Source organism: Sylvia atricapilla, chromosome 1 (genome assembly GCF_009819655.1).
Source record: "Sylvia atricapilla isolate bSylAtr1 chromosome 1, bSylAtr1.pri, whole genome shotgun sequence".
NCBI classification, from domain to species: domain Eukaryota; kingdom Metazoa; phylum Chordata; class Aves; order Passeriformes; family Sylviidae; genus Sylvia; species Sylvia atricapilla.
The window spans coordinates 50,552,107-50,579,258 of record NC_089140.1 but is presented as its reverse complement, the minus strand read 5'-3'; the positions used below and the strand labels follow the sequence as shown (position 1 = coordinate 50,579,258).

The window sequence follows — 27,152 nt, the reverse complement described above, 5'->3', positions numbered from 1 at the left end:
CTTGTTCACATTTATTTTTATCTGACTTTAACAGTACATGTGCTTATTTTAAGTTAACTATAATTGGAGAATGAATTTTTAAATTTACGTTACTTTTCCTGTTCTTAGACATTATAAGGGTGAGTACAAAACTACAGAATTTTTATATCCACACTTGAAAAAGCTGGCAGATGTAAGACTTGGTTCTGACTATTACAGACATTGTCCTACAGAGCAGCAAGAGCACTGAAGTAGTGTTGCATCATGTTGGCTTTTTTGGAGCCTTTTAGGAACCTCATAATGTACTTGAGGTAGTACAGCAACCCAGCAGCTGAGTGTATTCCTTCCATTAGAATACAGAAAGGTATTTTTATCTTGTATGTGTCTTGCTTTGACTATGATTAAATAACTAGTTCTTTTAACTTATCTTGAAGGAATTGTAAGACAGCATTTCTCCACCATGTGGCATTGCAATGAGTATAGGATGAGTATAGGTTTAATGTGGATGTGCACAGAAAGAAAATCCTGCTGACAGAGCAGGAACTTGCAGTGTGCATGCATTGATGTATAAAAATTTATTTAACATTCTCCATTTCCCAGTTATCTTCTGAATATATGTTATAATAAAGCAAAAAATCTTATTTTATTCTTTTCAAATAAGTTTCAGGTATGGCATTTCAGTGTGCAGCTATTTCTTAGAAAGCTTGGAGCTTTCAGGACTCAAGAGTTGAAACCAGTTTGAGTTACATAAACCCAAGCACCTCACAGTCTGTTTAGCTTTCAGTATTTTTCTAAGTTGAAAGTGCTGGAGACACATAGCTGGACTTTGTGGCTCTGATGCATTGCATGTTTTTGTCACTTTTGCTGTCATTTAATTCCATCCATTTTTGTGTATCTACACCTTTACTGTGTTCCTGTAAAGCTGAGATTTACTCCTATATTAGCAGGTGTTGAAAGGAGTTTATTCCCTGCAGCAACCACATTCACTGACAGAAACAAAACATATTGCGAAACATTCATTGAGCCACATAGTGTAGACTGCCATGCTAGGTAATCTATTTATGAGCTTTGCTCTTATAAAAGGAGGCTGTTTGTTAGCCCTAAAATTAAAGCTGCCTTTTTACATGGTGATGGGAAAACTTTAGTTCACCAAGGTGCTAATGAAATTTTATGGGGACACCACATAGGGCCACAGAGTTTCTAAATCCTTTTTGCTCTTCAGCTATTCTGCTTTTTGGAGATAGCCAGCAGCTGTGCCATCTGTGCAGGATAACTATCCCTTGATCTTTACACCAGTCAGAAAGTAAAACAGGAGTGAGAACATCTGCTTCCCTCAATCACTTAGGAGCTACTGAAATTTAAGAGGTGTTGATTCTTTCCAACTTTTGACTAACAGTCTTGAGCTGGAAAAAACTATTCTGTAAACTCTTTTCTGAACTATTTTCTTTTCCTCTAATGTTTAAAATAGAGGATCCAAAAACCACAGAAATGAATGTTGACTTCTCATCCCCTTTGGTGTTCAGAACCCATGAAGAAAGGCAGCAATGAAAATGCTCTTAAATTCTGTGCAGCTACAAGATTTGTTGTCAGTATTTTTTTCACTCTAGGCTGTTCTCCCTTACCCTACTAACCAAATCAAGCTTTTCTAAGAAATAATATTTTCCCCTCAAGCCATGCTTATTCAAATCCACTGTTGTGAATGTTAGCTTACTTAATGGTGAACTTCAAAATGCATTCATAGTTGCATTTGTTAGCTAATTAAAATGACTAGATTTTCTGCCTAGGCCAAGAATTGTAGAGAAGCTTGATGCTTCAAAAGAAAAGATATAGTGAAATTAATATTTTTTTAATGTTTGTTTTTAAAACTTTATCTTCATGTTGGAATACAGAAAACCCATTCAAATTTTATCATGCTATAGATCTGGTGGTCTTAGTTTGGTCTGTATTATTCAGGAGATTAAACTGATTTTAAAAATGCATTTTTTGGTGCTCTTCTCATTCTGGCTTTGATTCATTTTGTGCATAGCTTTTTCCTGACTCTAAGAGGTTGGATCACTGTTCTGATCACTGTTGGATCACAGGTTTTCATCTGTTGCAGACTGTAGACAATTTTTGATGCAATATGAAAGCATGTAAGGAGTGAAGAAGCTGTTAGTAGGGATGCGGTTTTCCTCCCTATTCTCCTCAGAAAGGATATAAGAGATCTTTAAAAAACCCTAACAAACTGACAGCTGGACTTATTATGCAAGAAGTAGCTTATTCAGACATCAGGGTACATGTGAGTTTTACATTTAGCTTGGAAGATTTTTGAGGTTTAATATTATTCTGAAGTCCCTTATGACTACATATGTTGTGTATTTGGACCAGGTACCAAGAAAGCAAATATACATTTTTGGCATTTCACTTCTACTGGCTTGAAAAGCAAAAATCTGTTGCCATTGCGTCCTTGGTTCTCCCACTTTTTTTGGCTGTTTATTTTTCTTTCTTATCTTCCAGATGGAATCAGCACTACAAAGCCCTTTGTCTCTCCCCCTTCCTCCTCTGTATGTGGATATATGCAACCATTTCTCGTAATTCTCATGTGAACACTGTAAATTTTATATGTGAATCTTGCATTCTGCTTTTTTGTCTTTTCTTAGCTCAGTTAGGTTTTTTGCCTTTTTACTGGAGCCTTTATCAGTTTTCTCATTTAAGCTGATTTGATTCTACTATGGTCTCTCCTTGTATTCTCTTTTTTCTTCTATATTTTGATGTGCTTGGGCGACTTCTAAAATAGCATTCCTAAATGTTAGTCCATTCATCTATGCTAGGTTTTCTTTGAGTTTGTTATTTTCTATTTTCACCTGTTCTGTCTTGTGCACTACTGATCTTTTTGTGTAACATTTACAAAGGCAAGTAGTGGCTGATGAGGTGGTTCTGCAGTGTCTTCCTTTCTATGTCATCATCCAGTTTGGCTTCATGTCCTAATTTCCTCTGCCCAAGCTGCCTTCTGCCTGATGCTTGCTGCTCTTCTTCTTTTCTCTATTTAAGCGTTTACCCTTTGCCATCCAAAGGCAACAATGAGATCTTTCTGTCATCAATTGTCTTCATACACCAGAACATGACTGCTGTTTCCTATTGCACCTTTAGTTATTGGTTGTTTTGTCAGTATGTGAAAGTCACTTGTCCCTTCACTTTGTTCCTATGTTCCTGTGAAGTGGTTTCTGTACTGCTAACTGCACTGGTACCCACCTTTTCGTTTTTGTGAGTCCCGTTTTAAGATCTTTATTCATCTGCATAAATGGCCTCAAGTTGTGCTGGGGGGTTTAAAGTCACAGAAGGTGGTGTAAAGTATTGTAACAGACTGCCAGGGAAGGGTAAAGTCATCATTCCTGGAACACTAAGCCTGTGGATTCAGCACTTTGAGGACCTGCTTTAGTAGTGAACATGGTGGTGGTCATAGATTGATGGTTGGACATGATGATCTTAAAGATTATTTCCAACCTTAATGGAAATGAGGTTTAATACTGTTCTGAAGTCCCTTAAGACTACGTATGTTGTGTATTTGAATTCTATACATATGCATAGTACATCCCAGAAAACTATCCCATACATAAGAACACTTTTCACAAGTTGAAATTGTTCAGAATGTCCCACTCTTTTGCTTTCTTTGAAGAATAGTCTTAATTTCTATTTAGTCCTCAGCATAATGTTGAAGTTTAACAATGTGGCTTAATAAAAAGCAGCCTTTTCTATGCTATAAAACTATTGCCAACATAACACTTTCTATTTCTCCCATTCCAGAAGAATAGAAAGAAGGGTGTCTAATCTAAACCCTTTAATTTTCCAGAAAGACATTTGACTTCATTGTGACCCTCTTTAATGTTGCTTTCTGAGTTGTGGCAGTATCTCTGTACAAATATTGGCCTGTGCTCTTGAAAACTTTAAACTTGTATAAAAATCTCATATAGCCTTACATAAAGATCTGGTTGCTACAGAGGCAAAGCTCCCCTGGTTTTCTGGAGAAAATGAAAACACAACTTCAGTGAGATCACAAAAAACATTTTTTTTTCTTCTTGACTTGACCTGGAGTGCATCTGTTAAAATTTTCCACTCAGTATTACAACAATTATACATTCATGGAGTTAGTATTTTATGATTTTTTTTTTTTTTAGGTTGTGTGTGGAGAGTGAGGGAAATTCTTCTGAACAAAATAGGTTATAAATTCTGCATGAAGTGCCTGAAAAGAGACACAGAGTCTCCTTGATAATGGAAGAATATGTTGACCTTTTCTTGTGGAGAAAAGAGAAATGGCTTAGCATGTTTCACAATTTAATTAAAGTGTAATCTACTTATATAAAATTTACTGTATATCCTCTAATGAACACATACAAATTTCCAGGAAATTCTTTGTCTTGTAGCATCACAAGGAAATTGTAGGTAGATAACAGCCTTTTGCTTTGCATTTGTGTTGCATGAGCATTTGACTTTTTTTTTTAAACTCTACTTTCCTTCCCATGTCTTGATATTTGGTTAGAGGGCTTTAAATGCTTTTGTGTGATCAGTCACTCATTGTAATCAGAGCCCAGGAAAACAGCTCGTCCTTATGGACATTTGAAATAAAGCCAGTCTTCGCAAAGAGATTGCTTGCAAGAATTGCCAACACATTAGATGAATTTTTAGAGTGGATATGAAGTCTGGTTAAACAAATATTTCATTTCTTTTAGCAGCTGATTGATTCCAAACAAAAAAGCGGTGCCATCTGGTCCTTAAAACGACAGCCCCATTACATATTCCTTTTTAAAGAATTGTATAGGAAAATATTTATGTAATTCACTATTTTTATGCATATATACCCAGAGAACAATTTATATAAGTGATCAGTTTTAGTTTTTCTTAGCATAAAATTATTTCTTCATATTCAATGCACATAATTTTACAAAAATTCTGCATTTGTAAGAAAATATGGGAGTTGCTAGAAAAAGTTCTGTCTACAATGCTTATTATATCTGAGTTATTCATCATAACATAATTTGACAAACAATTTCAAGTCATGAAATAGAAAGCTGTATTCAAGGAAAAATTGAAACAAGACTGTCTGCTAAATCAATTAAACGTATTCTAGCAAATATTGTGATATTTCAGACCTTGCTGGTTCTGTATGACATAATAGAAAAACTGCATAGCTGTGTAGAGATGTGACATTTCTCACTACATACAATGCCTGATTTTGAAACTCTGTGTTATTCTGAGTTGTAGTAAAACAGGAGCAATTATGAAATTTAAAGAGAAAACTCATAAGCTCTTTTAGTATCTCTTGAAAAAAAGCTCAAGCATAAAAGTATGTTATATCAATAGAAGTAATAAAAACTTAAGAATATAAACTAAGTTATGAAGTATATTGTAAAAAAGTGGTTTAAATTAAAGAGTTTAACACTCTTGAAAGTGCTGTTTTTCCCTCTCCCCAAGTTGTTAGAATTTTCTTCCTATTCTGGCTTTTCCTCATATTATAAAAGCAGAAATTATGTGTTGAAAGCTTTTAATCACTTCTATAATTTTGGAAAGATGCTTTGTTTTCTATGAACCTCAGTGATACTGCTTTAATGTCAAAGGTACAATTCTTTGTGTATAAACAGGATCTATTAGTTGTCCTAAGACTTACTTTCCCCCAAGATACAACTATTCTTATTGCTCTGTTTTGTTTCATTTCAGCTATTTATGAACTCTCTTGTGAAGCATACAAACACTTGGGCAAGACTTCAAATTACTACTGGATAGATCCAGATGGCAGTGGGGCACTGGGACCTTTGAAAGTTTACTGCAACATGACAGGTAACTGCATTGTATTTACTAATAAAGTTGGTTGAAGTGGGAATTGTCTTTTGGGATTTTTTTAAATGTAGTTAGGAGGAAGAGGCTGTTCATATTTCATATTTCTTGTTAAAAGAAAAATAACTACTAAGGTTTTCATCAGGGAGCATCAAATCTGCCTTCACTATTCAGGATAGACTGAGCAGGGAAGTAGTTAATGCATTTAATAAGCTTTTTGAATTGCACCTATTAGTCTTAATAGATCTTTATATCCTCAGTGTTCCATCATTTAAAAAAAGTTAAAAGATACACAAAGAAAAAAATTAATAGATATGATTATTTACCAAAACTGTTGTATATCAACCTAGTGGAGTCCAGGAGTATCTGTTGGGGTATTGTAGAAGGCAGCTCACCACCACAGGCAGAGAATAGAAATTAATTACAAAAGAAACAAAATATTTGAGTTTGTGTTATTGTTAGTTTTATCTTTTAAACTAGGTATGTCCTCCTAATACCAGTTAAATTCTGGAGGGAATATATATCTACATTAATTTGTTCTAATTTTGCTGGGTGTCTAATTTCATGCTTTTAAGACTAGTTTTGTATTCTCACCAGAAGTATCCAATCTTAATCCTGTGTAGCAGATAATGCAGGAAAATATGCTAATAAAAACAAGGCAGTTTCCTGCACTGAGAATATACTATTTCTTTGTTCTGCTAATGCATAGCAGTTGTCTCAGCACTTTTTCTGATATGAAATATTTGGTAGCTGATAAAACAAACATGTACTCTGACTTTCCCCAAATGCCCGCATAACAAGTTTGAATTTTATTCTGTTTGCTCTGGGAATCTGGCTTGTTCCTGAGTCCTCAGACTCCATCATCAGCAACATGAAGGTGAGGGCACTATCATAGGCTGAAACACTCTCTCAGACTCTTTAGAGATCACAGGTTCCAAAGCTCCCGCAACTTTTCTGAAGGCAGAAACCTGGATATACATGTGTACATTAGGGTACATGATTTAATTCACTTGGATATGAAGCACGCTGCAGAAAAATGCAGTTTCTGTTTTAACTGGATTGCTCTCATCAGCAGCTCTTTGCTACAAGAAAAAGGCAATTTGCACTAATACCCCTACAGAGAATTTCAATTTTAAAAATAAAAACCTAAACCCACTATTTTTTCATTTTGATGCAAATGACTGCAAGAGATATGTGAAAACTGATGGAAAGTAATTTTGATCTGTGCTTCTAAAACTGACAGCTGTTCCCAGCTGAGTAAAGCTCATCACCTGTGTACATACTGTGTAGTGTCTATATGTTACAGTTACCACAGTTTGTTTTGTTTTTATTAGTGGTCATCTGAGGCACTGAGGCTGGAGGGCAACAAGCTACAAATTTATGAGAAATTTTACAATACCCTATATGAATCTATATAGGGTATTATCAGCAACACTGGTGAAGGAAAGGAGGTTACTTGAGGACTTTGCTTTGCTTCATAAATAACATAGTTCTGTAGAACTCTAAAGCAATGATACATATCTGGTCATATAACAAAAGAAACTAAAACATGCTAGAAAAAAGAAGAATTCTCAAAAAATTTAGTATCCAGCTTGTGCTAGTCTATGGTGTTGCTAGAACTATATTTGAAAAAAAACAAACCTTGAACTAGCAGAATTACAATTTAGATATTTTTTGTGAACATAAGTTTAAGTAACCTACAAATTTTGCTGTACTGATTGGTATGTGGAGTATACTGAATGAAAAAAAAAGACAAGGTAGTCATATTTTATTTTAATAGCTATTCCTAACTATTTTTTCCTTTCTAGTCTGAGAGTCAGATCTAAGTATTCCTATTCTTCCACTCTGTTAAACAAACATCTCTATATTAAATTACTACTCAAGATATTAATGCACATTTTAAGTTCACCTTCTTTCATTCAGGTGAAGCTAGCAAGTAGAGAACATTTTAATGACTAAAAATGTGAAGTGCAACTTGCTAGTTCCATTCCATGACAAAGCCAGTCCACAAAGTTGATAAAGTTAATATCAATCTTGGCAAAACAAGGTGGCTTAACACCTATGTACTACTTTCTCAATTACTTTAGTATAGTTTTACTGGAGCAAAATGTTGGACAATAAACTTTACTTTCACTTGATTATAAGCCTTCTGGGACAAGGACAATATCCTGAAAAGCCACTGAATTTTTTTGTTGAGAAATTATATCTTTAGCCCTTTAATATACTGTATTACAAATATTGAGACACAAAAATAATTTCATTATTTCATCAGCATTCCACCTACAGAGTCTATAAGTCAGCATTAATGTACAGAGGCATGCCAGATAATGTTGAAAAGAAAAAAAAAAAAAAAAAAAAAAAAAGAGAGAAAATTGTGCTCCAGAAGACAGCTGTCTGGGCATATTTCTGGGCATGATCCATATGCAAATTTAGTGTGTCTTAATTTAGTAAACTGGCGAGTGTCATGACAAGACCCACCCCCTTCACAGGTGTTGCTGTGGTAACTAAAAATTGTTCTGGTTTCTAAATTGTGCTTGTGATTCAATAGTGCAGTCGAAGTCAGAAATATGTAATTTCATGTGCTCCTCACAGCAGTTCATGGTCTCTACAAGCAACACTATTTTGAAAGAAATACCCAAGCTCCTCCTTTCAAATCTCTTATCCTTTTCTTCTCCAAATAAAGGTTGTGCTCATAGCTGTGTTCTGACAGTGAAGAGCAACCAATTTTATGTCCTGAGAGTGGAATGAATATGTTTGAGATATCATTCAAACTATCTATTTCCAATGCAATAATGTAGCTTTTTAAAATCTAGGGTATTGCTGTTCATGTTGTGCAGCTTTCCAAATAGTTATTTGTAGGAACTATGTAAATTTTAGGAAGCTTTCTTTTCTTTGCCTTTCTTCTTTCTTCTTTTGAAAAACGGTATTGGAGATGTTTACAGGTAGAAAGTCAGAACTTTTGAAAGTAATGCACTTATGGAAAAAAGTATTCCTTGATGCTGTGCTGTGGCACAATGTTTAACCATTAGACTGCTTTTCTGTTAACCTCTTTTGTGGCTGGGGTCAACAGGGAGTTCTTTCAAAGCTCTGTCATCTTAGCCTCTTTCAGAGATGGGTCTGCAAGGCAAAGCTAGACTCTTCATTCAAACTGTTTTTTTCCAAAGCTGGAGGGTTGATCTCCAGTTTCACCTTTCCCGTTTTCTCTTTAATTGTCATTAGAGCAGTAGCTGTAGTGGAAGGAATTGCTCTTTTAAGGTATGTTATAATATCTTAGTATCCTAAATTTGTTAGTGCAAAGTTTGAGTATATTGCAGCTTCATTCTATGTTCTGTATAATATTTCTGAGTCTCTAGGACTGATTTCTTTTCCTCTGACAGATTTAGTTTCAGTCCCATTGAGAAAGACAGAAGAAATAAATTGATTACTCCCTGTTTTCAGTGTTTTTCTCTGTTTGGTACAGGGAGGATGGTGAAAACGTGTCAGATTAGTAAGATTATTAAGATCTTACCTTGTGAATTTGTCCTGCAAGAATTTTTAGAGTGAGGAATAAGTAGAGGAACAATGCAGAAGGACTGCAAGGCCCAAGTTTTTTATTTATCCTAATGGCTGTACGGGATGTCAGTGGGAGAGGCAGATCAGCACTCCTGCAGTTGCTTGAGGCTTTGAGCTGAGGAGAGGAAAATCATAGCCTGCTGCTTCTAGTGCTTCGTCACTTAGAGTACTGATGCAAAGTAGAACTGAAAGGTTTCCTAATGTATTTTACCAGAAGATATGTCAGTTAATTCTTTCTATTTGTCCTGAAGTCTTTATGCCTCCATGATGCAGCTTTTATCTCATTTCAGGATCCAAATAGCTGCAAGCATGATGACTCCATTTGAGTGGTACTTAGGCTATCTCCTTTCTAGTACGATTTGTTTGCCTCAAGCTGATTGTCTTCAAACAGTTTGAGAAATCATTAAGAGTGTTTGACCTTGTTAAGGTCAAATGTATGAGGTGACTTCTCTACCCACTCTCCTCCTTCCCTTGTCTCATTTTTTTTAACAGAAGTGGCACATGTGATAATTACTGCAATGACTGTGAGCAGACATTAAACAGCCACAACTGTTATATCCTATGACTTTTCTCTCTTCTCTCTAAAGAGTGGGTCAATGGAGTGCTTTACACTATGATATATGTAGAAACATATGGCATGAATATAAATGTGTCATCACTACATCCTAAAGAAAAGTGCCCTAGAAGCAGTAAATGTTTGATTCTGTTGCTCGTATCAGCTCTCAAATGAGAATTCTTACCTAAAAACTGCATTACTGAACTTCCAAGGCACCAGAATTTTTTATTCATCCACATATATATACACACACGTATATAAAAAACATATGTGAAACAAAATGCTGAGCAATTTAATTCAATAAAATAAAGATTTAGGAAGCAGGTAGTATATATTTTAGAATAACTAGAATAGAATGAGTTGATGTATATTTAAAGACAATAAACAAATTTTTTGTCATTGGGCAATGCTTGTTGTTTAATGACAATTATAGAGACCTTACCTAGTGTATTCTCATTGCAGGAAACTTTCAACAATAATATTTGAGCCCCTTGCCTAAAATTGAGAAAGAAAAATATCTTCTGTGTCTCAATTCTTACATATGAAATGACATTTTTATTTCTAACAGCAAGTCATATGCTTTTCTTGCTATTGTAGAGGAGTTTGGGGAGACTTTTTTAGTACTCCGTCAGTCATTTTTTCTAGTTAAAATAACATTTGTGAGGTAAAAAGAGGAACAAATATTTTAAATGGATTGGGGCTGTTGCTGTAGGGTATCCAAGCTTGTTTCTTTGCAGATGAAACAGGAGCAGAAAAACAAAAAAACACACACAGGAAAAAAAAAAAAAAAGGAAGGGGGAAAGTATCAAGGCATTTAGGACATTGGTTTTGGTTCTTTTGAATTACTAAGTTAGAATATCTGTTTAAAAAAATTAAAAAAAAATGTACTGAGAAGAAAATAGTCATTGAGGCATCAGTGCATCATGTCTAGAGCAGCATCTCTGATTATAGGTTTTCTTTCTAAGGCGAGTTCATCTTCCAAGCATCAGAGTAAAATAACAGACCCATGAGAAACCTGGAAACAGAACAGACTATGTTTACATCTTTGCCTGCCAAGTTGGCTGAAGCATCCTGCATCTCAGCTTTAGTGCATTCATTATATTTTTCATCTGCTCTTATTTACAAGGCATGCCCTTTTTTTTCTAAGTTTCATTGGTACATATTTTCATTTGTAATCAGCTTTTCTCATTGTTGCTATTTGTAATTTATGTCAAGTTTGCCTTTCTTGCTCATTGTGGTACTTTAATGTATTTCAACAAATTTGACTGGTGTATTTTTCCCCAGTGCTGTGGAACACAGTACTGACATGCTGAAAAAGTGGTCGTGGTTGTTTTTCCATCTGAATACAACTTTCCACTCAGCCTCAATCAGTTGACAGACTGTAATTTTTAGTCTTTACCTGGATTCATCTTGATTAGATGCAACTTGCTGTCTGGGAGCCTTGTGAAATAAATCAGTATGTTTTTCTTTTTGTTTGGTCTGCCTCAGGTTATCACTAAAAGATGATGTTGTTGGGCACCCCTGTGCTTGGCAGTTGAGTTTGACGGGTTAAAGCCACTATTTGGCAAGGAATGAGTGAGAGCAGTCTGTTGCTGTGTTCCATGACATGTCGAGTCTGTCCTATTTTCAGGCTTGTTTAGGATGGAAGAGTAAAGGAATCCAGCCTGACATGAAGGGCCATGGGATTGTGAGGGTTATTTTTTTATTTATCTTTTATAATGTTTACAACTTAAAACATAGAAACAGCCTCCATGCAGAGATGAAGGTTCTAATAATTTCAGGGCTCATCATGATATAAAATCATACAATTCAGTGGGGGGTAAAAAAGGTTGTGAATCAACACCTGGTGGCTTCATTAAGCAAAAATGTGTAACAATGAAAATGTGATTTCATGACTTTAGGGTTTGAATAAATCATGTTAAATTTACATGATCCTAAATAATCTTGGAATATCTAGATATTTTCTGAAGTCACCCTTGTGTGTGTAGAAAGTGAAAAGTTACCCCAGTTTGCAACTACAGAAAAAAACATCTAAGCCATAAAGCAAAAAATATCATGTGGAGTCTGCCTCCAGGACAAAGTTCTTGATATTTTTTTTTTTTATTTTTTTTTTTTTTTTTTGTTTGTTTTTGTTTCAGAACAGAACAAGCTTTATCACTGATGCTCAAGGTAGCTTAAGTCACCAAGTAATAGAAACATGTCTGGCTGGCTGACTACATTGCTGTAATTCTCCCTCTCTTTTTCTGCCCCGCTTCAAACTCTGAAGCATCAGATAAGAATATACATGAATAAAAGTATGTCATGTCGTCATCTTAATGGATGCTCATAGTTTGAGCAAACATCCATACATCAGGCATAAGATGGTTAAATGTGTAATGACCTTAAAGCATGAGAACAAATTGGATTTTGAGAGTGACATAGCAGACTTAGTTGAAAAATCAAGCAGAATCTTTGTTCTGCTGAATTACTTGGTCTAGGAAAAGCAAACAATCCTCACATCACCTGCAATCAGAAAATATTTCTCATTTCATGAAAATCAAGCTCTCAGAAATTAGCATACAACAATCCTTTTTGGAATTCTTTCAGGGCCTCACAAACCTATATTTCAAGAAATACATCCATAACTGGGGGAGTAGAAAAAAGGCATGGTTGGAAATAAAATAATGATTGCTACCATCTACCTCAAACTGTTACTGTGACTGTTAGAAGTAATTATTTAGCTCTGAATTTACTCCCACACACTTGTTCCCTACTGGGGATATAAGGAACTTGGCACAAGCTGCTTCAGGCCAGTGATATGCTTCTGTTATCCCTATAAAATTGCTCCTGTAGAGAATATTATTGAAAGGCCAAACAAGACTTGTGTTTCCTGTAGAACTTTTATTATTGCTTTTGGTCAGAAGATGAAGGTCAAGTTAAAGCTAAACAGTTAAATTACCCCTGAAATAGTGGGAGGTGGTGGTGGGGGTTTGCAGTTTTTATTTTATTGTGACAACAGTAGTTTCTCAGAGGTTTTCTATTCTTTAGGGGGAGGGGTACAGATGATGTGAGAGGTGTGTGTGTGTTTGTGTATACTCCCTATATCACTGGGAAAGCTGCTCTATGCTTCTGTGGGCTTTGAGCTGTCCCAAACTCTGGAAGGGAATGAGTCACTGAGTTCATGTGGGACTCGTGGTAGAGAGAAATGCTCTCCCATATGTGCTTCTCCCTTTCTGCTTCCTTGTCCTTAAATAACAGTACAAACACCACCTCATCAAATCCTATCCAGGGCTGCTTTTTATTGACTACTGCTGCTGTATTGTCTTAGTGACAGTGGGACTAGGAAGAACATCATTTACCTGTTCAGAGTGTTGCTGCTATTGATAATTTCTCTGAAATTGAAATCAACGCAGCTAAATGTTCAAAGAGCAGATTAACTAAAAGGAAATATCTAAAACCCTGTTCAGACCACATATGGTGTATTGAGCTCATTCATTTCTGAAACAGATAATCAAATGATGAAAAAACTACAAGCAATTTCTAAGAGTGAAAAGATATTAATTCTACTCTAGAATTTCCAAACAGCATTCAAGGTGCAGTGCTGCCACCCTGATGTGTAATTTTCTAAATAAATTTGCCTAGAAGGGCAGGTAAACTGTCACTATTGCTGCAAAAATTCTCAGGCTTTCTTTTATGCTCTGAAAGACAAATTTTAAAAAGAAATTACTTGGGCAATGAATAAGCTGCAGAAGACATTTGTCTTGGTCTGCACTTGCATATCTAGGAAATGTACTGCTAATGCAGTTTCCCCAGGCAGGCAGGAGATGCACAGAATGATTCTCCCATGTCTCCCTCCCAGGACTTCCTAATAAGTGAATTAGCACAGATTATGCAAGAATGTGAGTGTACGGTGTTATGAAGTTTTTGTGTGAAGGCTGTCTTTGAATGCTCCTAGAAAACCCCAAGATTATTTGTGTCTGCATTTTATCACTTAAAATTAGTCTTAGTGCTTTTCTACAAAACAGAACAAATATATAGTAACTATAATGTGAAACTACAGACAATTTTTTTACTAATTTCAGCTATGGGCTCTCAGTATACATTTTAGGGCAGCACCAGAAGTTTGATGTAAACTCCCCTCCACCTCTTCCACATGGTGAGAAAAAGACTGAAGGGGGATTGCAATGAGGGCAAAAATGACCTAAAGTTGATATTTTCTGGAAACCGGCCATTTCTGTTGGTGTTTTTTTTAACTTTAAGGGCATAGAAGGTAGTGCTTCCTTTGAAAATATGGTAGCCAATCAGAAAATGTTATGAGGAGACCACATAGATCCATTAAAACCAGTGAGGAATTTTCCTGGAAGAAGCAGACTTGGTTGCAACCTACTGAGTTTATCCCTTGCTCTACAGCACCAGAAAGTGATGAACAGTTGAAATAAACAGGACACAACTTAAGAACAAACTAATGCTAGCGTTCCATGCGATTTAGTGAGAAGAGTCCAACCAACACAACCACAGGAGCTGTGAAAATTTGCACAGTCAGGAGGGAACATCTACAACCAGAAAAATATTCAGCTTCCAGAGAATATTTTTAGATTTGGAATGGAAAGATGCAGTTGCAAACCAGATCTCTTGTTCAGAAAGTCTTAACTGATAGGTGTAAGGATCTCCATCCTCTTGTGTACTGGAAGCCAAGTGTTTCAATGCCAGGGGTCTGGGTTCACTTTTATTATGTTCAGAGTTCACATTATTATTATGAGAATTAACATGTTTTTTATGTTTCCTGCTTTAGAGTTTTTTCCATTTGGCAAGCCTAAGTTTTCCTTTCTTCAGGAGGCCTGTAAATACTGGCTTTATCTAGTATGTTTCAGGATATGCTTCCCTGAGTGAGAGCTATTGAGGTAATAATCTTCCATTATCCTACATGGGATTTATTAAACTAACTCTGCACACACTGAAGAATTCAATAGTAAGTCAGTTAGGAAAATTGGTGAAAAAAAATTATTACCTTCCTAAAGTTATTTTTTGTGGGTTTTGCCAAAGCAGTGCCCTAAGCCTTGAGATGATAATCCTCCAAAGTGAATAACAATTTATCTTCACTTTGGGATGCATTTGTGCATCGTAGATAGAAATCACAGTAGATTTTCTTTCAGACCAGCGTTTGCTGACTACAATGGAAGCTTGTTAGTAGTGATAACAAAATTAAATGTTTAATGGCATGTCAGTAGTAGGAAAATAATATTGTCAGAAAACTATTGGAAATGGCAATGTTGTAAATTATTGTGATGGATACCTAGGACCATCACTACCCATTTGGATTCCCTTTTTCTTAGTGAAAAGTGGACAGGAATAGATTCTGACAGAGACATGGATATCCCATGGAAGCTGGCTTAGGCTCTTCAAAGCCCAAGTGTGCGTTATTTGTGCGTGTAGATCAGATGTGTTTCTGTCAGAAGCATTTTTGTACTTGAAAATGCATTATTGCTAATTTTGTTCTCTTAATTACCACAGAACTAAGCTGAAATGGTCAATCGTATTTGTGTTGTATGGTGAGTATCTGATGAACAACCAGCTGAGCCAGTTGGGTGTTAACCAAAAAGTGTACTGAGGCTATTCAGGTGACTGACATCTCTACTAGGCAGAGTAGAAACAACTGGGGCAGATTAATAAGTATTCTTGGTCAAGAGTTATTAGCAAAAGGACTTATGAACTTGCATTGTGCACTGGCTTTAATATTCATGGCTTATCTCATTGCATAAACCAAATTACTTAGAAATTACAGATCTATGGGAAATAAAATTTACCAAAAAAAAGGCACAAACTTACTTAATTACTGCCAATATTCAGAGGGCTGTCTGGCATTTCTGCAGTCTTTATTGCTGTGTCCTGGAGGTCTGAGTGGTTGCTTCACTTCTGCCTGACACCTTTGGCATGGCTGTTGCAGATTTTTGCTACAACTGTTGTATTATTATAAAATATTAATTAATGTGTTATTTTAATGCCCGGCTGTATCACAAACCTATATTTTCAAATGCTTTGCAGAGCTTTGTGGCATCTGCAATGAAAAAGAAGCACTGTAAGTGCCAGAGACTAGCAAACATTTTTTGCTACATAAGAGATAGAAGAATCAAATTAAAGTAGCTGCTCTTTCAGCCTTCCTCCTGTGTAGAATTTGCTAATCAATCTTATGGATTTTAGTAGTACATGAAATGGCAAAACTAGACAGTTTTTCAAGATTAAATTTTAATATTTTCAAATATTAAAATATATTTTCGGAAAGTGTAGCTAGAACAAAGATAATTTCTCTTGAATTTTTTTCTGTTCCTTCCCTGTCCTTTTGTTTCCAGGCCTGGGAAATGTCTTCTATTAACTTAGTTGCTAATACTTGGTTAAAATGTATTTTAAACTAATAATTTATTATCAATACTGAGTCTTTTCCTATTCCCTTTTCAATAATGCTTTTTCCTTCATATGGTCTCTAAGTTTTTTCTTCAGTTTTATGAATGAGACTGAATGTGGAGCAATTATCAGTATTATCTATGTGCTTTTGAGCAAATAAAGAAAGTAAACTTAAATGCTGGCTCAGACCTGTGGATCTTTTGAGGTATTCAGTTCTCTCAAATTGTCTGCCCTTTTGTCTCTGAAAAATTCCAGGGTTTATGTAATGTTTTATTTCTTTTAGGTATGGATGTGTTTTTTAGGTTTAGGCTTTTTTGTTTGTTCTTTTTTCTTTTTTTCTTTTAAGACAATAGAAGGTTCTTTATTTTTCTTTTATTTGCAACATTTTCTTATGCCTGAGTGAGTATCTGCCAAGTGACAACAATTTAATAGATTTTGAATAAAACAGGACTGTTTATACCTTTTCTATATATTGCAAAGATTTTTCCATTATTAGGAAATTCTTAAGAGCTTTAATTTTTTGATCTTTTACTTCTGTTGAATTCAGTGTTCACTGAGTTTTAGCATTAACATTTTAATGCCAGATATTTTTTTAGATGGTTTTGCTTTTTGGGATCCTATCTTTTTTCATGGGCTAAAAAATGTTACAAACAAAAGCTGGTTTTGTTGGTTTCCATATATATTTGGTACCTCAGTAGGAACAGAGACAGTTTAATACCTCTTTTCCCAGATAATGATACAAAAACCACTTAGCTATTCAGTTCTGTTGAACTTGAACAACAAAGTTCAATTAAGCACAATTGTGAATTTTTCAGCATCTCAAAATTATTAGTTTAAAATATATTACTTCTACATGGTGAAATGTGCAATTTTTTTTAAAATGATGGTGTTATATTTCTGAGTGGTTTTGGAGTATATAGGATAGTATATGCAAGCCTTGGAGAAAAAAGCAATATTAGATCTAGTAAAAAAAGCATCTTCATTTTCACTTGTGCCACCCTCTTCTCCAAATTCCGTGGTGTTTTCTCTATGCTGTGGTTTCTGTATTGAGGCATAAAAAGAATGTTCAGGAACACTAGGTTTATGGAAATAGACATATTCCTGCCTTACTTCTAATGAGCTCTATGCTAGAAAGAGCTTTCTGAAAACAACGGTCTGTTGTATATCTGCTAGCAGGAAGCCAGTGAGGCAGCTGGTGCAGCACTGGGCTTTCTCAGAGAGTTGTTTTTACTCAGCACTCTTTGAGTTGTATGACATTTAGGGTACAAACTTTACAGATGTGTACTGCAAGGGGAGTTCCTGAAAAAGATAATTTTTAATTCGTTGAAAGTAAAGTTTGTATAAAAGCACTCTGTTCCTTTAGGTGGAAATAAAGGAACGTTGCATGGTTGTTCCATGCAATGGGTTAAGGTGTTTTAATCACAGTCCTGAGATGAGAGGGAATGAGAAGGCATCCTTTGTCTACAAAGAAGTGAAAAACTTAACATTTAAGAATTTGCAGAAGTTAAAAGTTTCCTATTGGTCTAGCATGACCTTTATTCCCCATTCTTATAGTACTTTTAATTTTTCCACTAGAAGAATTATACTTGTGATCTCTACTACTCCTAAGTGCAAATGAGATATTTGTCTTTTTTCAGGACAGTGCTGTGTCTTACTGTAAACTAGCATAAAAATGAATGTCTTTTTCTCTTCTACTATCAAATTTAGATTGAGACAGGATGAGATCATAACATTCAGAAGAGGAAAATCTTTTAAGCATAATTTATTAAATTTGCAGACTTTGCTATGAAGTCTGTTTGACATTGTCACTCTCCTGTGCCACATATCAAACTACAGATGTATACTAAAAATTTTCATAGAATGTCTTTTAAAATAATGCATGGCATGGTAGTTTAGTATAGAATTCAAGCCATGCTTGGTTTGAGAGATTACAGATAAAGACATCCAAGATAGCAAAATTCTTTTCTTAGTCACAAAATTGCTGGATGGATAGTAGAATGAAGTTCATTCAATAAACTTCATTTTTCTATACTTCATTCTACTATCCATCTTGTCTATCCAATATCAATGTTTTTTGAATTATCTAAAGAAAATTTAGTGCACTTGTCAAAAAATACAGGAAACGTGATTTTGCACTAAACAATATATAATTGTAGTTTTTGCTATTTATTTAGACAGTGCTTAGGTTTAAGCAGTAATTATAATAAGATTCCTAAATTTAAATGTGGCCAATGTTATTCAGAATAATGATAAAATAATTGCAAAACATGCACTAAAACTGGAAGTGTAAGTTCTCCAATCTGGAGGTACCTTTTTGTAAGAAAAATAGAAAGCTTTTCAGGAGGTTGCCTGACATTCAGTTTATTGATGCACTAATTAGAAAGGGTATATCAAGCACACTATGTATTCTTTTTCCTGTCTGTCTATGGAGTGAGGTTAGGAGGATGTGAGAGACGAGAGTGGAGCATGTTCTTCTTGAGAGAACTAAGATCAGGGAAGAGTATGGTGATGATTCATGCACTTAGATGATGGTGAAATGAAAGGTTAAAGGTAGTTTTTAGTGGTAGCACTTGAGACCTGCATTAGTCGCTGTCTCTGCAAAATCAGAACAGCTCAGGAAATGGTTTCTTATGGTCCAAGCTAACACAGTGAAAGCTTTGAAGAGCCCTTTTCTTCAGGATATCCTTTGAAATATTTTTTGTTTTAAACCCTGTTACTTTTTTTCATTGAGTCTAGGAAGACCTGTTTGGGACCATAGCTAAAGGATTGTGCTATGTTGCTCTGTAAAGAAAAAGATCAGGCATTAGATGATTTTTTTAGGTGAATATGCTCCTTTGATATGCTAGAATGAACTGAAAGATGCTTTAAATGAGACATACCTGATCTTTCCATTTGTATAATGCTTGTTTATATATGGGGCTGCTCCTCAAAAAGTAGAATCAGTTGTTGATCCTTCAGTTATTGAACTGTTAAAGTTTTCAGCCCTTGCCCATATTCTGCTCACTGTGCTGAAAACAACCACAGTGTTAATTTGTTATGTCCTTTGTTCTTGACTTTAATGTTCCTTAATCTAAACTGAACTGCAATTGCCATCTGTTAGACCAGGCACTTAAATGATCCCAGTCTTCCTTCGTATGGCTACACTGTATTTTGTCATTTATTGTTCCTTTCAATATAGGATTATTTTTAAACTCATGCTTCTAATAACATTCATAGGAGGTAATTTTTGACATTAGGGCTCAAATCAGATGTAAACTTTTCCCCCCCAGGCACTCCTTTTCAGCATAACAATATCTGTTGTTGCAGTCTTTTTCTCTTTGAAGGCACAAATGATCTCTATTCTGTTTCTCAAGGTACTCTTGTCATTAGCTTTTCTTGTACAACTGCATTGAGTAGTTCAAAATCATCTCCAGTAATCCAGAGAATTCCTCCTCTACTTGCTACTTCACTAGTGTCCCTTGAGATATCTAGCAAGTTGCATTGGAACAGCCATTTCATTATCCCTTCACTGGAAACTTTTGGTTCCCCGAAAATTGTATTTTGGTCGCTTTCTTCCTCTCTATTTTGTAAAGTATCTGAATTTATCTATTATATGTAAATTATTAGAAAATTATATAACTAAATATCACAGTAGGTTCACAAAATAAATAAAGTTTCTCCTGAATTGTTATGAAAGAGACTATGTAAATACAAGGGGAGTGTACTGCCTCACAAGACACCATTGTAAGTAAAAAGAACATAAGAGTCTTAGTTAAATTTGAAGATTCATTATCTTGATCAAGAAACAATGAAAGGAAGGAATGAAAGTAGACATAGAAAATGAGTGCGGGAATAGCAAATCCCAATTACATTTTAGGATTGCTCCTATTCCTCACCTAAATAGATTAAGAGACTGACTCACTTAGCTTTCTACAGAATTCAGGTGGTTATTCTTTCCTGAATATTAGATTTTTCTGGTCTAAAATCCATTTTCTACGTTAGTAAGATGATAGCAGTTTGTATCACCAGAGAAGCTGTACCGCAAGATTGTCAAAACACTAATCAACTTCAAACAAAAGTATATTTTTCATTTTTATAAACTTAACTGTAGCCCCTTTGAAGTCCATAGCAGAATTAGTTTTAAATTGTTATATTTAGTTTTAAGCTTTTATAAATAAACACATACTGAGAGAAATATAAAAGGATGGAGAAGAGAAGATAGCATGAACTACCTCAAATGTCTCATGTCTACAACATGTCTACAACACTGTTGCAAAAAGGGTGCTTAGTTTATTCACATTGCTAATGACTTTTGTATTGCCATCCCACACAATTTAATAATACCACCTAGGCTCCTATTGGAAAATAAAGTTGGAGGCCTTACAACATTATTACAATTGCAATTTTTGTCCTCCCTAAAAGGCAGTCCACTTTTAAACAGGTTATCCTGTCTAGTTTCTTGAGTGATTTTTAGCATAGCATATTGTAGAACATGCTGCAGTAATCTAATTGGAAGAAACAAAAGCACTGATGACGGGTAAAAATCTGGATGTCTATAAAAGAACCACCTCCAGGCTTTTATATGCTCAGGAATTCTTGAAATCATCTTCAAGATTTCAACCAGGAGCTGAGGTGTTCTCATACATCAGCCAAATTTTAGGTCAGGAAACTGCATCCATCAAAAAACTCACCACAGATATATTGATGGGAAGAGAGAGAGCAGATGATCTTTCCTGAGAAATCAAACTGTTTTCTGATTTCTTAAAAATACCTAATAAAATAATATCTTAAGCATATAAGTCCATTAATGCAAAAAAAAAGTAAAACTCTAATAGCAATAGATATAACTCTTGATAAAAATAAAAGGGGGAAAATATATCTGTAGCTGAGGAATACAAGCATTATGTTTTCTGAAGTTTATTTTTCAAATTTATTAGTTAATTATCATTGAAAAAGATTACTTAATTTGTTTGTCAGAAGCAAGCCTTCCTGCTTAACTGAGCACCAAGCAAATGAGTGAGGAAAGTTCAGTAATAGAAGAAACTGACTATCTGGAAAATACTCCATAGTGTAATGATAAACATCATAACATCATGAAATAAGTTAAATTGACTATTAAGTGGGGAAAACTAAATTGCTTAACATGTTAATATTTGAATTGATCACTTGAATAGCTTGTGATCAAGGAAATTTTTTATTTCATTTCTCTTTTTATTAGTGAACCATTACAAATATGTATTGATTATTTTATTAGTCATGTACTTCACTTTTTATTGGAAAAAGGAGTTGTGAGTGGGCAGAACTGTAAGTCAGTCATTGCAACTGAAAAGTATTTTCATCAAAATAAATTGTCACCTTATTGTCATTTCAAGGAAACAGGTGGTCATTTCCTTTTTTAAAAAATCTTAAGTTAAGCAATTTAATCTTACTATAACATCTATCTGTTAGAGAGGAACTGTTTCAGCAAAGAGTAATGTACAGACTCAATTACACGGAACCGATTTTCTCTATAATTGCATCAAATGTATTAGCAGTTTGGATCTAATTACATTGTTCTTAGTGAAAACCATTATGAATTCTGTTAAGAATCTATGGTTACTGGTTTTCAGCATTGTATTTAAAAGAAAGTTATACTTCCTCTTCACTGTTAAAAACAAAATAATGGAAGAACCCCTTCTTTTCCCTGTGCAACTGCAATATGCTATGCACCATTAAAAAAAAAAAAGCTCTAAGATATGCATTTGAATGAAGAAATGGTCATCTTGGAGGCCCTTATCTTCCTGAAGTGTATAGCAATTAGCTGGTGCTGGTACTCTGTCCTCCAGTGGGAAAGCTAGAATCAGCCTAGTAACTCCAGGTAGAAGCTCATATACTTCTATGTTGAAAGGAAGTGTATTTTGGTAGTGCATAAGACATACACACAGCTGTGGCCAACAAAGTGTCTCTGAACACTTGTGGTTAGCACTAGCCATATGCCAGGTGTTCTTCAAATAACTGCTCCTGTATTAGGGGAATACTCCATTCTAGTGTTGTGGTGATAGTAATTGCCAGGAATACGAATCAAATTACTGTTAACTAGGACAGATTTTTCACTTCTGTCTACCTTAAATTTGGCTTCTGTGTACTATTGACAGAAAATAAGGATATTTTAACTATGAATACCATACCCTGTCCTCAGCTACACAGAGACAATGCCATAAATAGTGACGGTACAGGTATTTGAGGTAGTTCATGCTATCTGCATTACCTTTTCTGTAACAGAAGGTGACTGCAAGCAGGCTACTGATTCCATCTCTCTCAAAAATAGTCTCAAGAAATAAGGAGTTTCTGAGAAATTGAAAACATGAGCGAAGATATTTGCTTTATCTTCAAGTTATAAATGCCTAGCTGATTTCCATGGGAAGTATAAAGACATTAATTTTTTAAGACTGAAAGGAAAAAAGCAGTTTGTAATTAGGACTCAGTAGATAAGGTTGAGATTTCTGCCTGTCATCTCCTTTGAGTCTTTCTGGATATCTTGAAGCCAGCCCCACATATATATGTGTGTGGGGAGCTATATGTATTCAGGAGTCTGCATTTGGTGGGGAGGAGAGATGGATTTTTCTGTGACCACATTACTCTGTTGAAGTGTTTTCCCAGTCCAAGAAAGGACTTACTATTCCATACGGTTTTGGTCCCTGTGTCATGGCAGTGCTTTACAGTTAAATCAGGAAAATATGTGAAGAGAGTGAAATCCCTTACCCAGAGAAGGATCTTCCTTCCTACATACTTTTGCTCCACACTCTCTCTGTGCCTGACCTGCAGGTACAGATGCTTCAGCTTCCAGAGTTTGGACAAGACAGCTTGAATGTGTTCATGGGTCATTTGAGCCAGATTATCAAAAAATTAGTTGCAAGTGAAATAAGGCCTAGGTTTATTTTTAGTATCTGACCAGGTGTATCCTAATCAATCTCCCATCATCTTTTAGACAGCAGGAAGAGAATGAGTTGCGTTTCTGTAAAAGATTATTGACTTTATGCACATATATATGTTTATTGATAAAAAAAATCTATTACAATGTGCAACAAATGCTTAACTGTTAGTAATATTTTGATGGAAAGGTCCTGAAGTTGAGGATACATTTGACAGACAGGAGTATGGTTCTATCATCTTTTAGTACAGTGTGCCACAGTAAAGATTAAACTTCCTGACTTGGAGGGGGAGTGACTAGAATCTGCTATCCATGAGAAAATTCCTTCTCAAGCATATTGCCTAACACAATTCCTGTCGCTAGTCACATTTCTGTCCCTTCTTAGTGGGTACTCGAGGAGTCTCTGCTGGATCAAAAATCCAATATGAGGTTCTAACTTCCTGCATTCCTTACAAACACTTTTCTGTTTTTACATGTACAGTGTTTCCTGCCAAAAATGAGAGGTTTCGTCAGTGAATGTATAAACTATCTCAATCCTTTCTTGAAAATCAAGCTGCAGTAAACTTCCATCCCAGGCTCTTAGCAAAACTGGATTATGCTCTCTATATAATTTGACAGATGATAATTATAAATTTTTATTAGCACTAGGGCGTGGGATTCCTTTCTCTTGATTTTTTTAATTTCTTTTTCTCAGTGCAAGAATATTGCTGTGTTTTATAAAGAGCTTTGGACTAAGGATATGAATATTAAAATAATAACCATCTTGCATCACCTGCTGAATTTAATCTCGTGTGGCTAGTGATGTGCACAACCTGTGGAGGATTTGTCTGTTTTGCTAACCTTATCTCTGAACGTTTGATTAGAAAGACTTAACACTGTATCAGTTGCAAACACATGGGTCCACATGATTCCATATAATCCAAAATAGCCTGACACTATGCAGTAAAAATTAAGACTGGAAAATAAGGAAGAGTACAGACTCTGGAAGATAAGGATAATCATAATGTGGAGGGAGAGCTTTACTCTGGGTCGCACCAAAACTCATCAGTGTATGTGAGCACATTCCTATGAACTTGGTGAGGAAGTACTGAAGCCCTTTTGAGTATGTGTCAGTTTGGCAAAGTGTTTCTATGTAGTTAAAATATTGATGTGCAGGCCACTAGTTTAAGAATGACTGAGATTTGCATTAACAGGCAAGAGATTTACATAAAGGAATTGAGAACATACTGCAATGAACTATATTTTATGGGGTTTATTGCTGTAAGGCACATCTGCCAGGTGAATTAGTATACTCAGAAAATGCCAGGTGATCTCCCAGGAGAGTCTGTTTTTGTGACAAATACAGCAGAGTTAGCAGCATGGTGAGTTTTGTTTCTGCATTTCTGAAGGACAAATGTGGTCCGTGGTGTTGCTTGATGGAACTGCTGGGGCAAAGGCCTGGCTCATTTGGGAAACTGGGCTTTTGTACAAGGCAGTATAAGGCACCAGAGTAGATTCTTAGTGATATTTTTTAAGGTTCTGCATTTTTTATTCCAAGACAGATTTCTCTGACTTTGCCATCAGTGGTAGAAATATAGAGGGCAGAAAAATTAAAAGAAAAACAGAAAAACAACTTAAAATGTGAAAGAACCTCACATGACAAATATTACTGACAAAATTTGATGCACTTCTAGGAAGTTTTGTGCTGATGTGTTTCAAGTTAATGTATAGAGAAAAGAGAATTTTCTGTGGTTTATTTACAGAGGATAATTGACCTATTTCACTCCTTGTCTATGTGAGATGTGTAATATAAGTAGTACATATCAGCTGAAATAGTGGATTTTTAGAGTAGTATCTAGTCAACCTAAATTTTAAAATTCTGCACACCTAGGTGATAGAATAGCATTCTTACAGGAAGACAGTAACAATAATATTGACTGAATCTTCATAGTTTTCATTCTGAAGCCCTATATTACTCAGGTAAATTTTTTTTCATTTTGGTTCAGTGGAATGTCCCTCTAAGAAAAATAAATGGTTGGTCTATAACAGCAAAGTTTCTGTGCCTTGTCTTTGTATTCTTTCTAAACTACCTTCCAACTTCAACAAATCTTGCTATAAAATGAGTGTGAAATGTGTTGTTTTATTATTTTAATACTTTATCTTAAATCTTCTCTGGTAACTGCTGACAAATGGTTCACAGTAACATTTCTAGTGACTTGCTCTTCAGTAGTTTAAAGAAATATAATGTGTATAGACATTGTTCTGGGCTGTATATAATACACTTTTTGCATGACCCTGCATAAAAAAAAGTTTATTGGAGGTGTTGAGATTTGGCCAATATTGCAATATTTCTTATCAAAAATTTTGAAGTTGTCTTTCCTCGCTCCTTGTGCCCTTTCTTAACTAGACAGAAGACTTTGTATTTCCATTCTACTTTGATTAGTTCCTATGGTGCTATCTATACCATTACAAGAATTGGTTAAGTTATATGGTGCTGCTGTTTTAAAATATTTATGTCTCAATAAGCAGTAATTTTGTTTTATCCTAGAACACATCTGGGGTAAAAAACGTGGAATCATTTTTCAGTATTAATTACTAAATGATGTAACACATGAGAATCTGGTGCATCCTTGTTGTTACTTTACTGCTACTTAACTAAAGCAGTGTTGCTTTCCAGTCCAGAGCTATTTACCATGCACAGTTAATATTCTTCACATAAAGACTTTAAATATTTAGGGCATCAGACTTCTCTCTTTCTGACCAAAGTTAATCCATTTGTAACTTTAAGGGAGATGGCTCACATGGTATATTTGGTATCTTTTCATGAAGATGATCAGAGTTTCTTTCTTTCATCAGTTCATAGTAGTAACTACGCTGTCAGATGCTGACCTTTCAAATGCAGTGCCCTCCTTCCCCACTACCACCTCAACAATTATCTTGCAGAACACTTTTATCAAAGTGTCTTTTGTCAAAGGCCTAAATTTATTTTAATTCAGTTCCACTGTCTGTCTCTTACCAGTCTGTTCTTTCTTGCCCTCTCTTTCAGAGGATAAAGTATGGACAACTGTGTACCATGATCTGCAGATGCAGACTTCTGTGGGAGGCAACAGCCCCGAGAAGTTATCTATGCTGCAGCTCAACTACAGTGCAACAATGGACCAGATTTCTGCCATTACCAGTAGTGCTGAATACTGTGAGCAGTTTATCTCGTATTCTTGCAAGATGTCCCGGCTGCTGAATACACCAGGTAGGCTGAGAATGGGATATCCATTAAATACGGTGTTATAGAGCTTTATCTCAACAATATAACAAGCATTGCAGTTAGAGAAGTCCATTCATTGAACATACTACTTTAAGAAAGGAGAACAAAGTTGACAAAGATGGTGAAAATACACAAGACCTTATATTCTTGGAAAAATTTGTCTCTGCTCACTGCTAAAATGATTGGTATTGCACCGTTTGTGTGTTCTCCTCTCAGATCTGTTGCTCCTCAAAGCAGGTGGCATTTGGTAAACGCAGTAACTTTTAAAGCTTAATCAATAGAGGCATTGAAATATTGCTTTGAACTTTATCCTGTTTTTCTGGTTGTCAGTTTTCATACACTACAGTCAGCAAGGGCAGTAGCTGAATGAAGGTTAGAATTTTTCCACTAGCACTTTTGAAACTGCTTCTTAAATGCCCAACATTTGTGAGTAATCAGATTCCTTATACATTGTAGAGAATGGCATGGTCAGCAATGCAATTGTGTGACAAACTATATGCTATTACCAACAATAGATTAAGATTAGAAGATTCTTCTTTTGCTGTGTAGTTTTACTGGAAGAGACCCTTTCTGCATGTGCCTCCTCAACAAAAGTTGCCACCAGGAACCAATAAAGACAAAAGTATTAGTTGTTCCAGAATTAGCACACAAAGAAGGAATTGTATTTTAAAAGCTCTATTATTATGTTGCGAGTACTTTATATATGGTCTAATTGTGTATGATAGATTTAGACGTTAAATCTTAATGCT

General features: G+C 35.2%; 1 protein-coding gene across 1 annotated transcript in view; it reads left to right on the top strand.

Moving 5' to 3' along the window:
• The window catches only part of LOC136367952 (contactin-associated protein-like 2), a 149,724-nt gene extending 122,833 nt beyond the window's left edge, over positions 1-26,891 (top strand). Inside the window, exons 5-7 of the mRNA XM_066330252.1 lie at positions 5,671-5,790; positions 26,188-26,388; positions 26,860-26,891. Of these exons, the coding sequence (XP_066186349.1) occupies positions 5,671-5,790; positions 26,188-26,388; positions 26,860-26,891 (353 nt within the window). The remainder of the gene's footprint in view (positions 1-5,670; positions 5,791-26,187; positions 26,389-26,859) is intronic.
• The last annotated feature ends 261 nt before the right edge of the window (positions 26,892-27,152 follow it).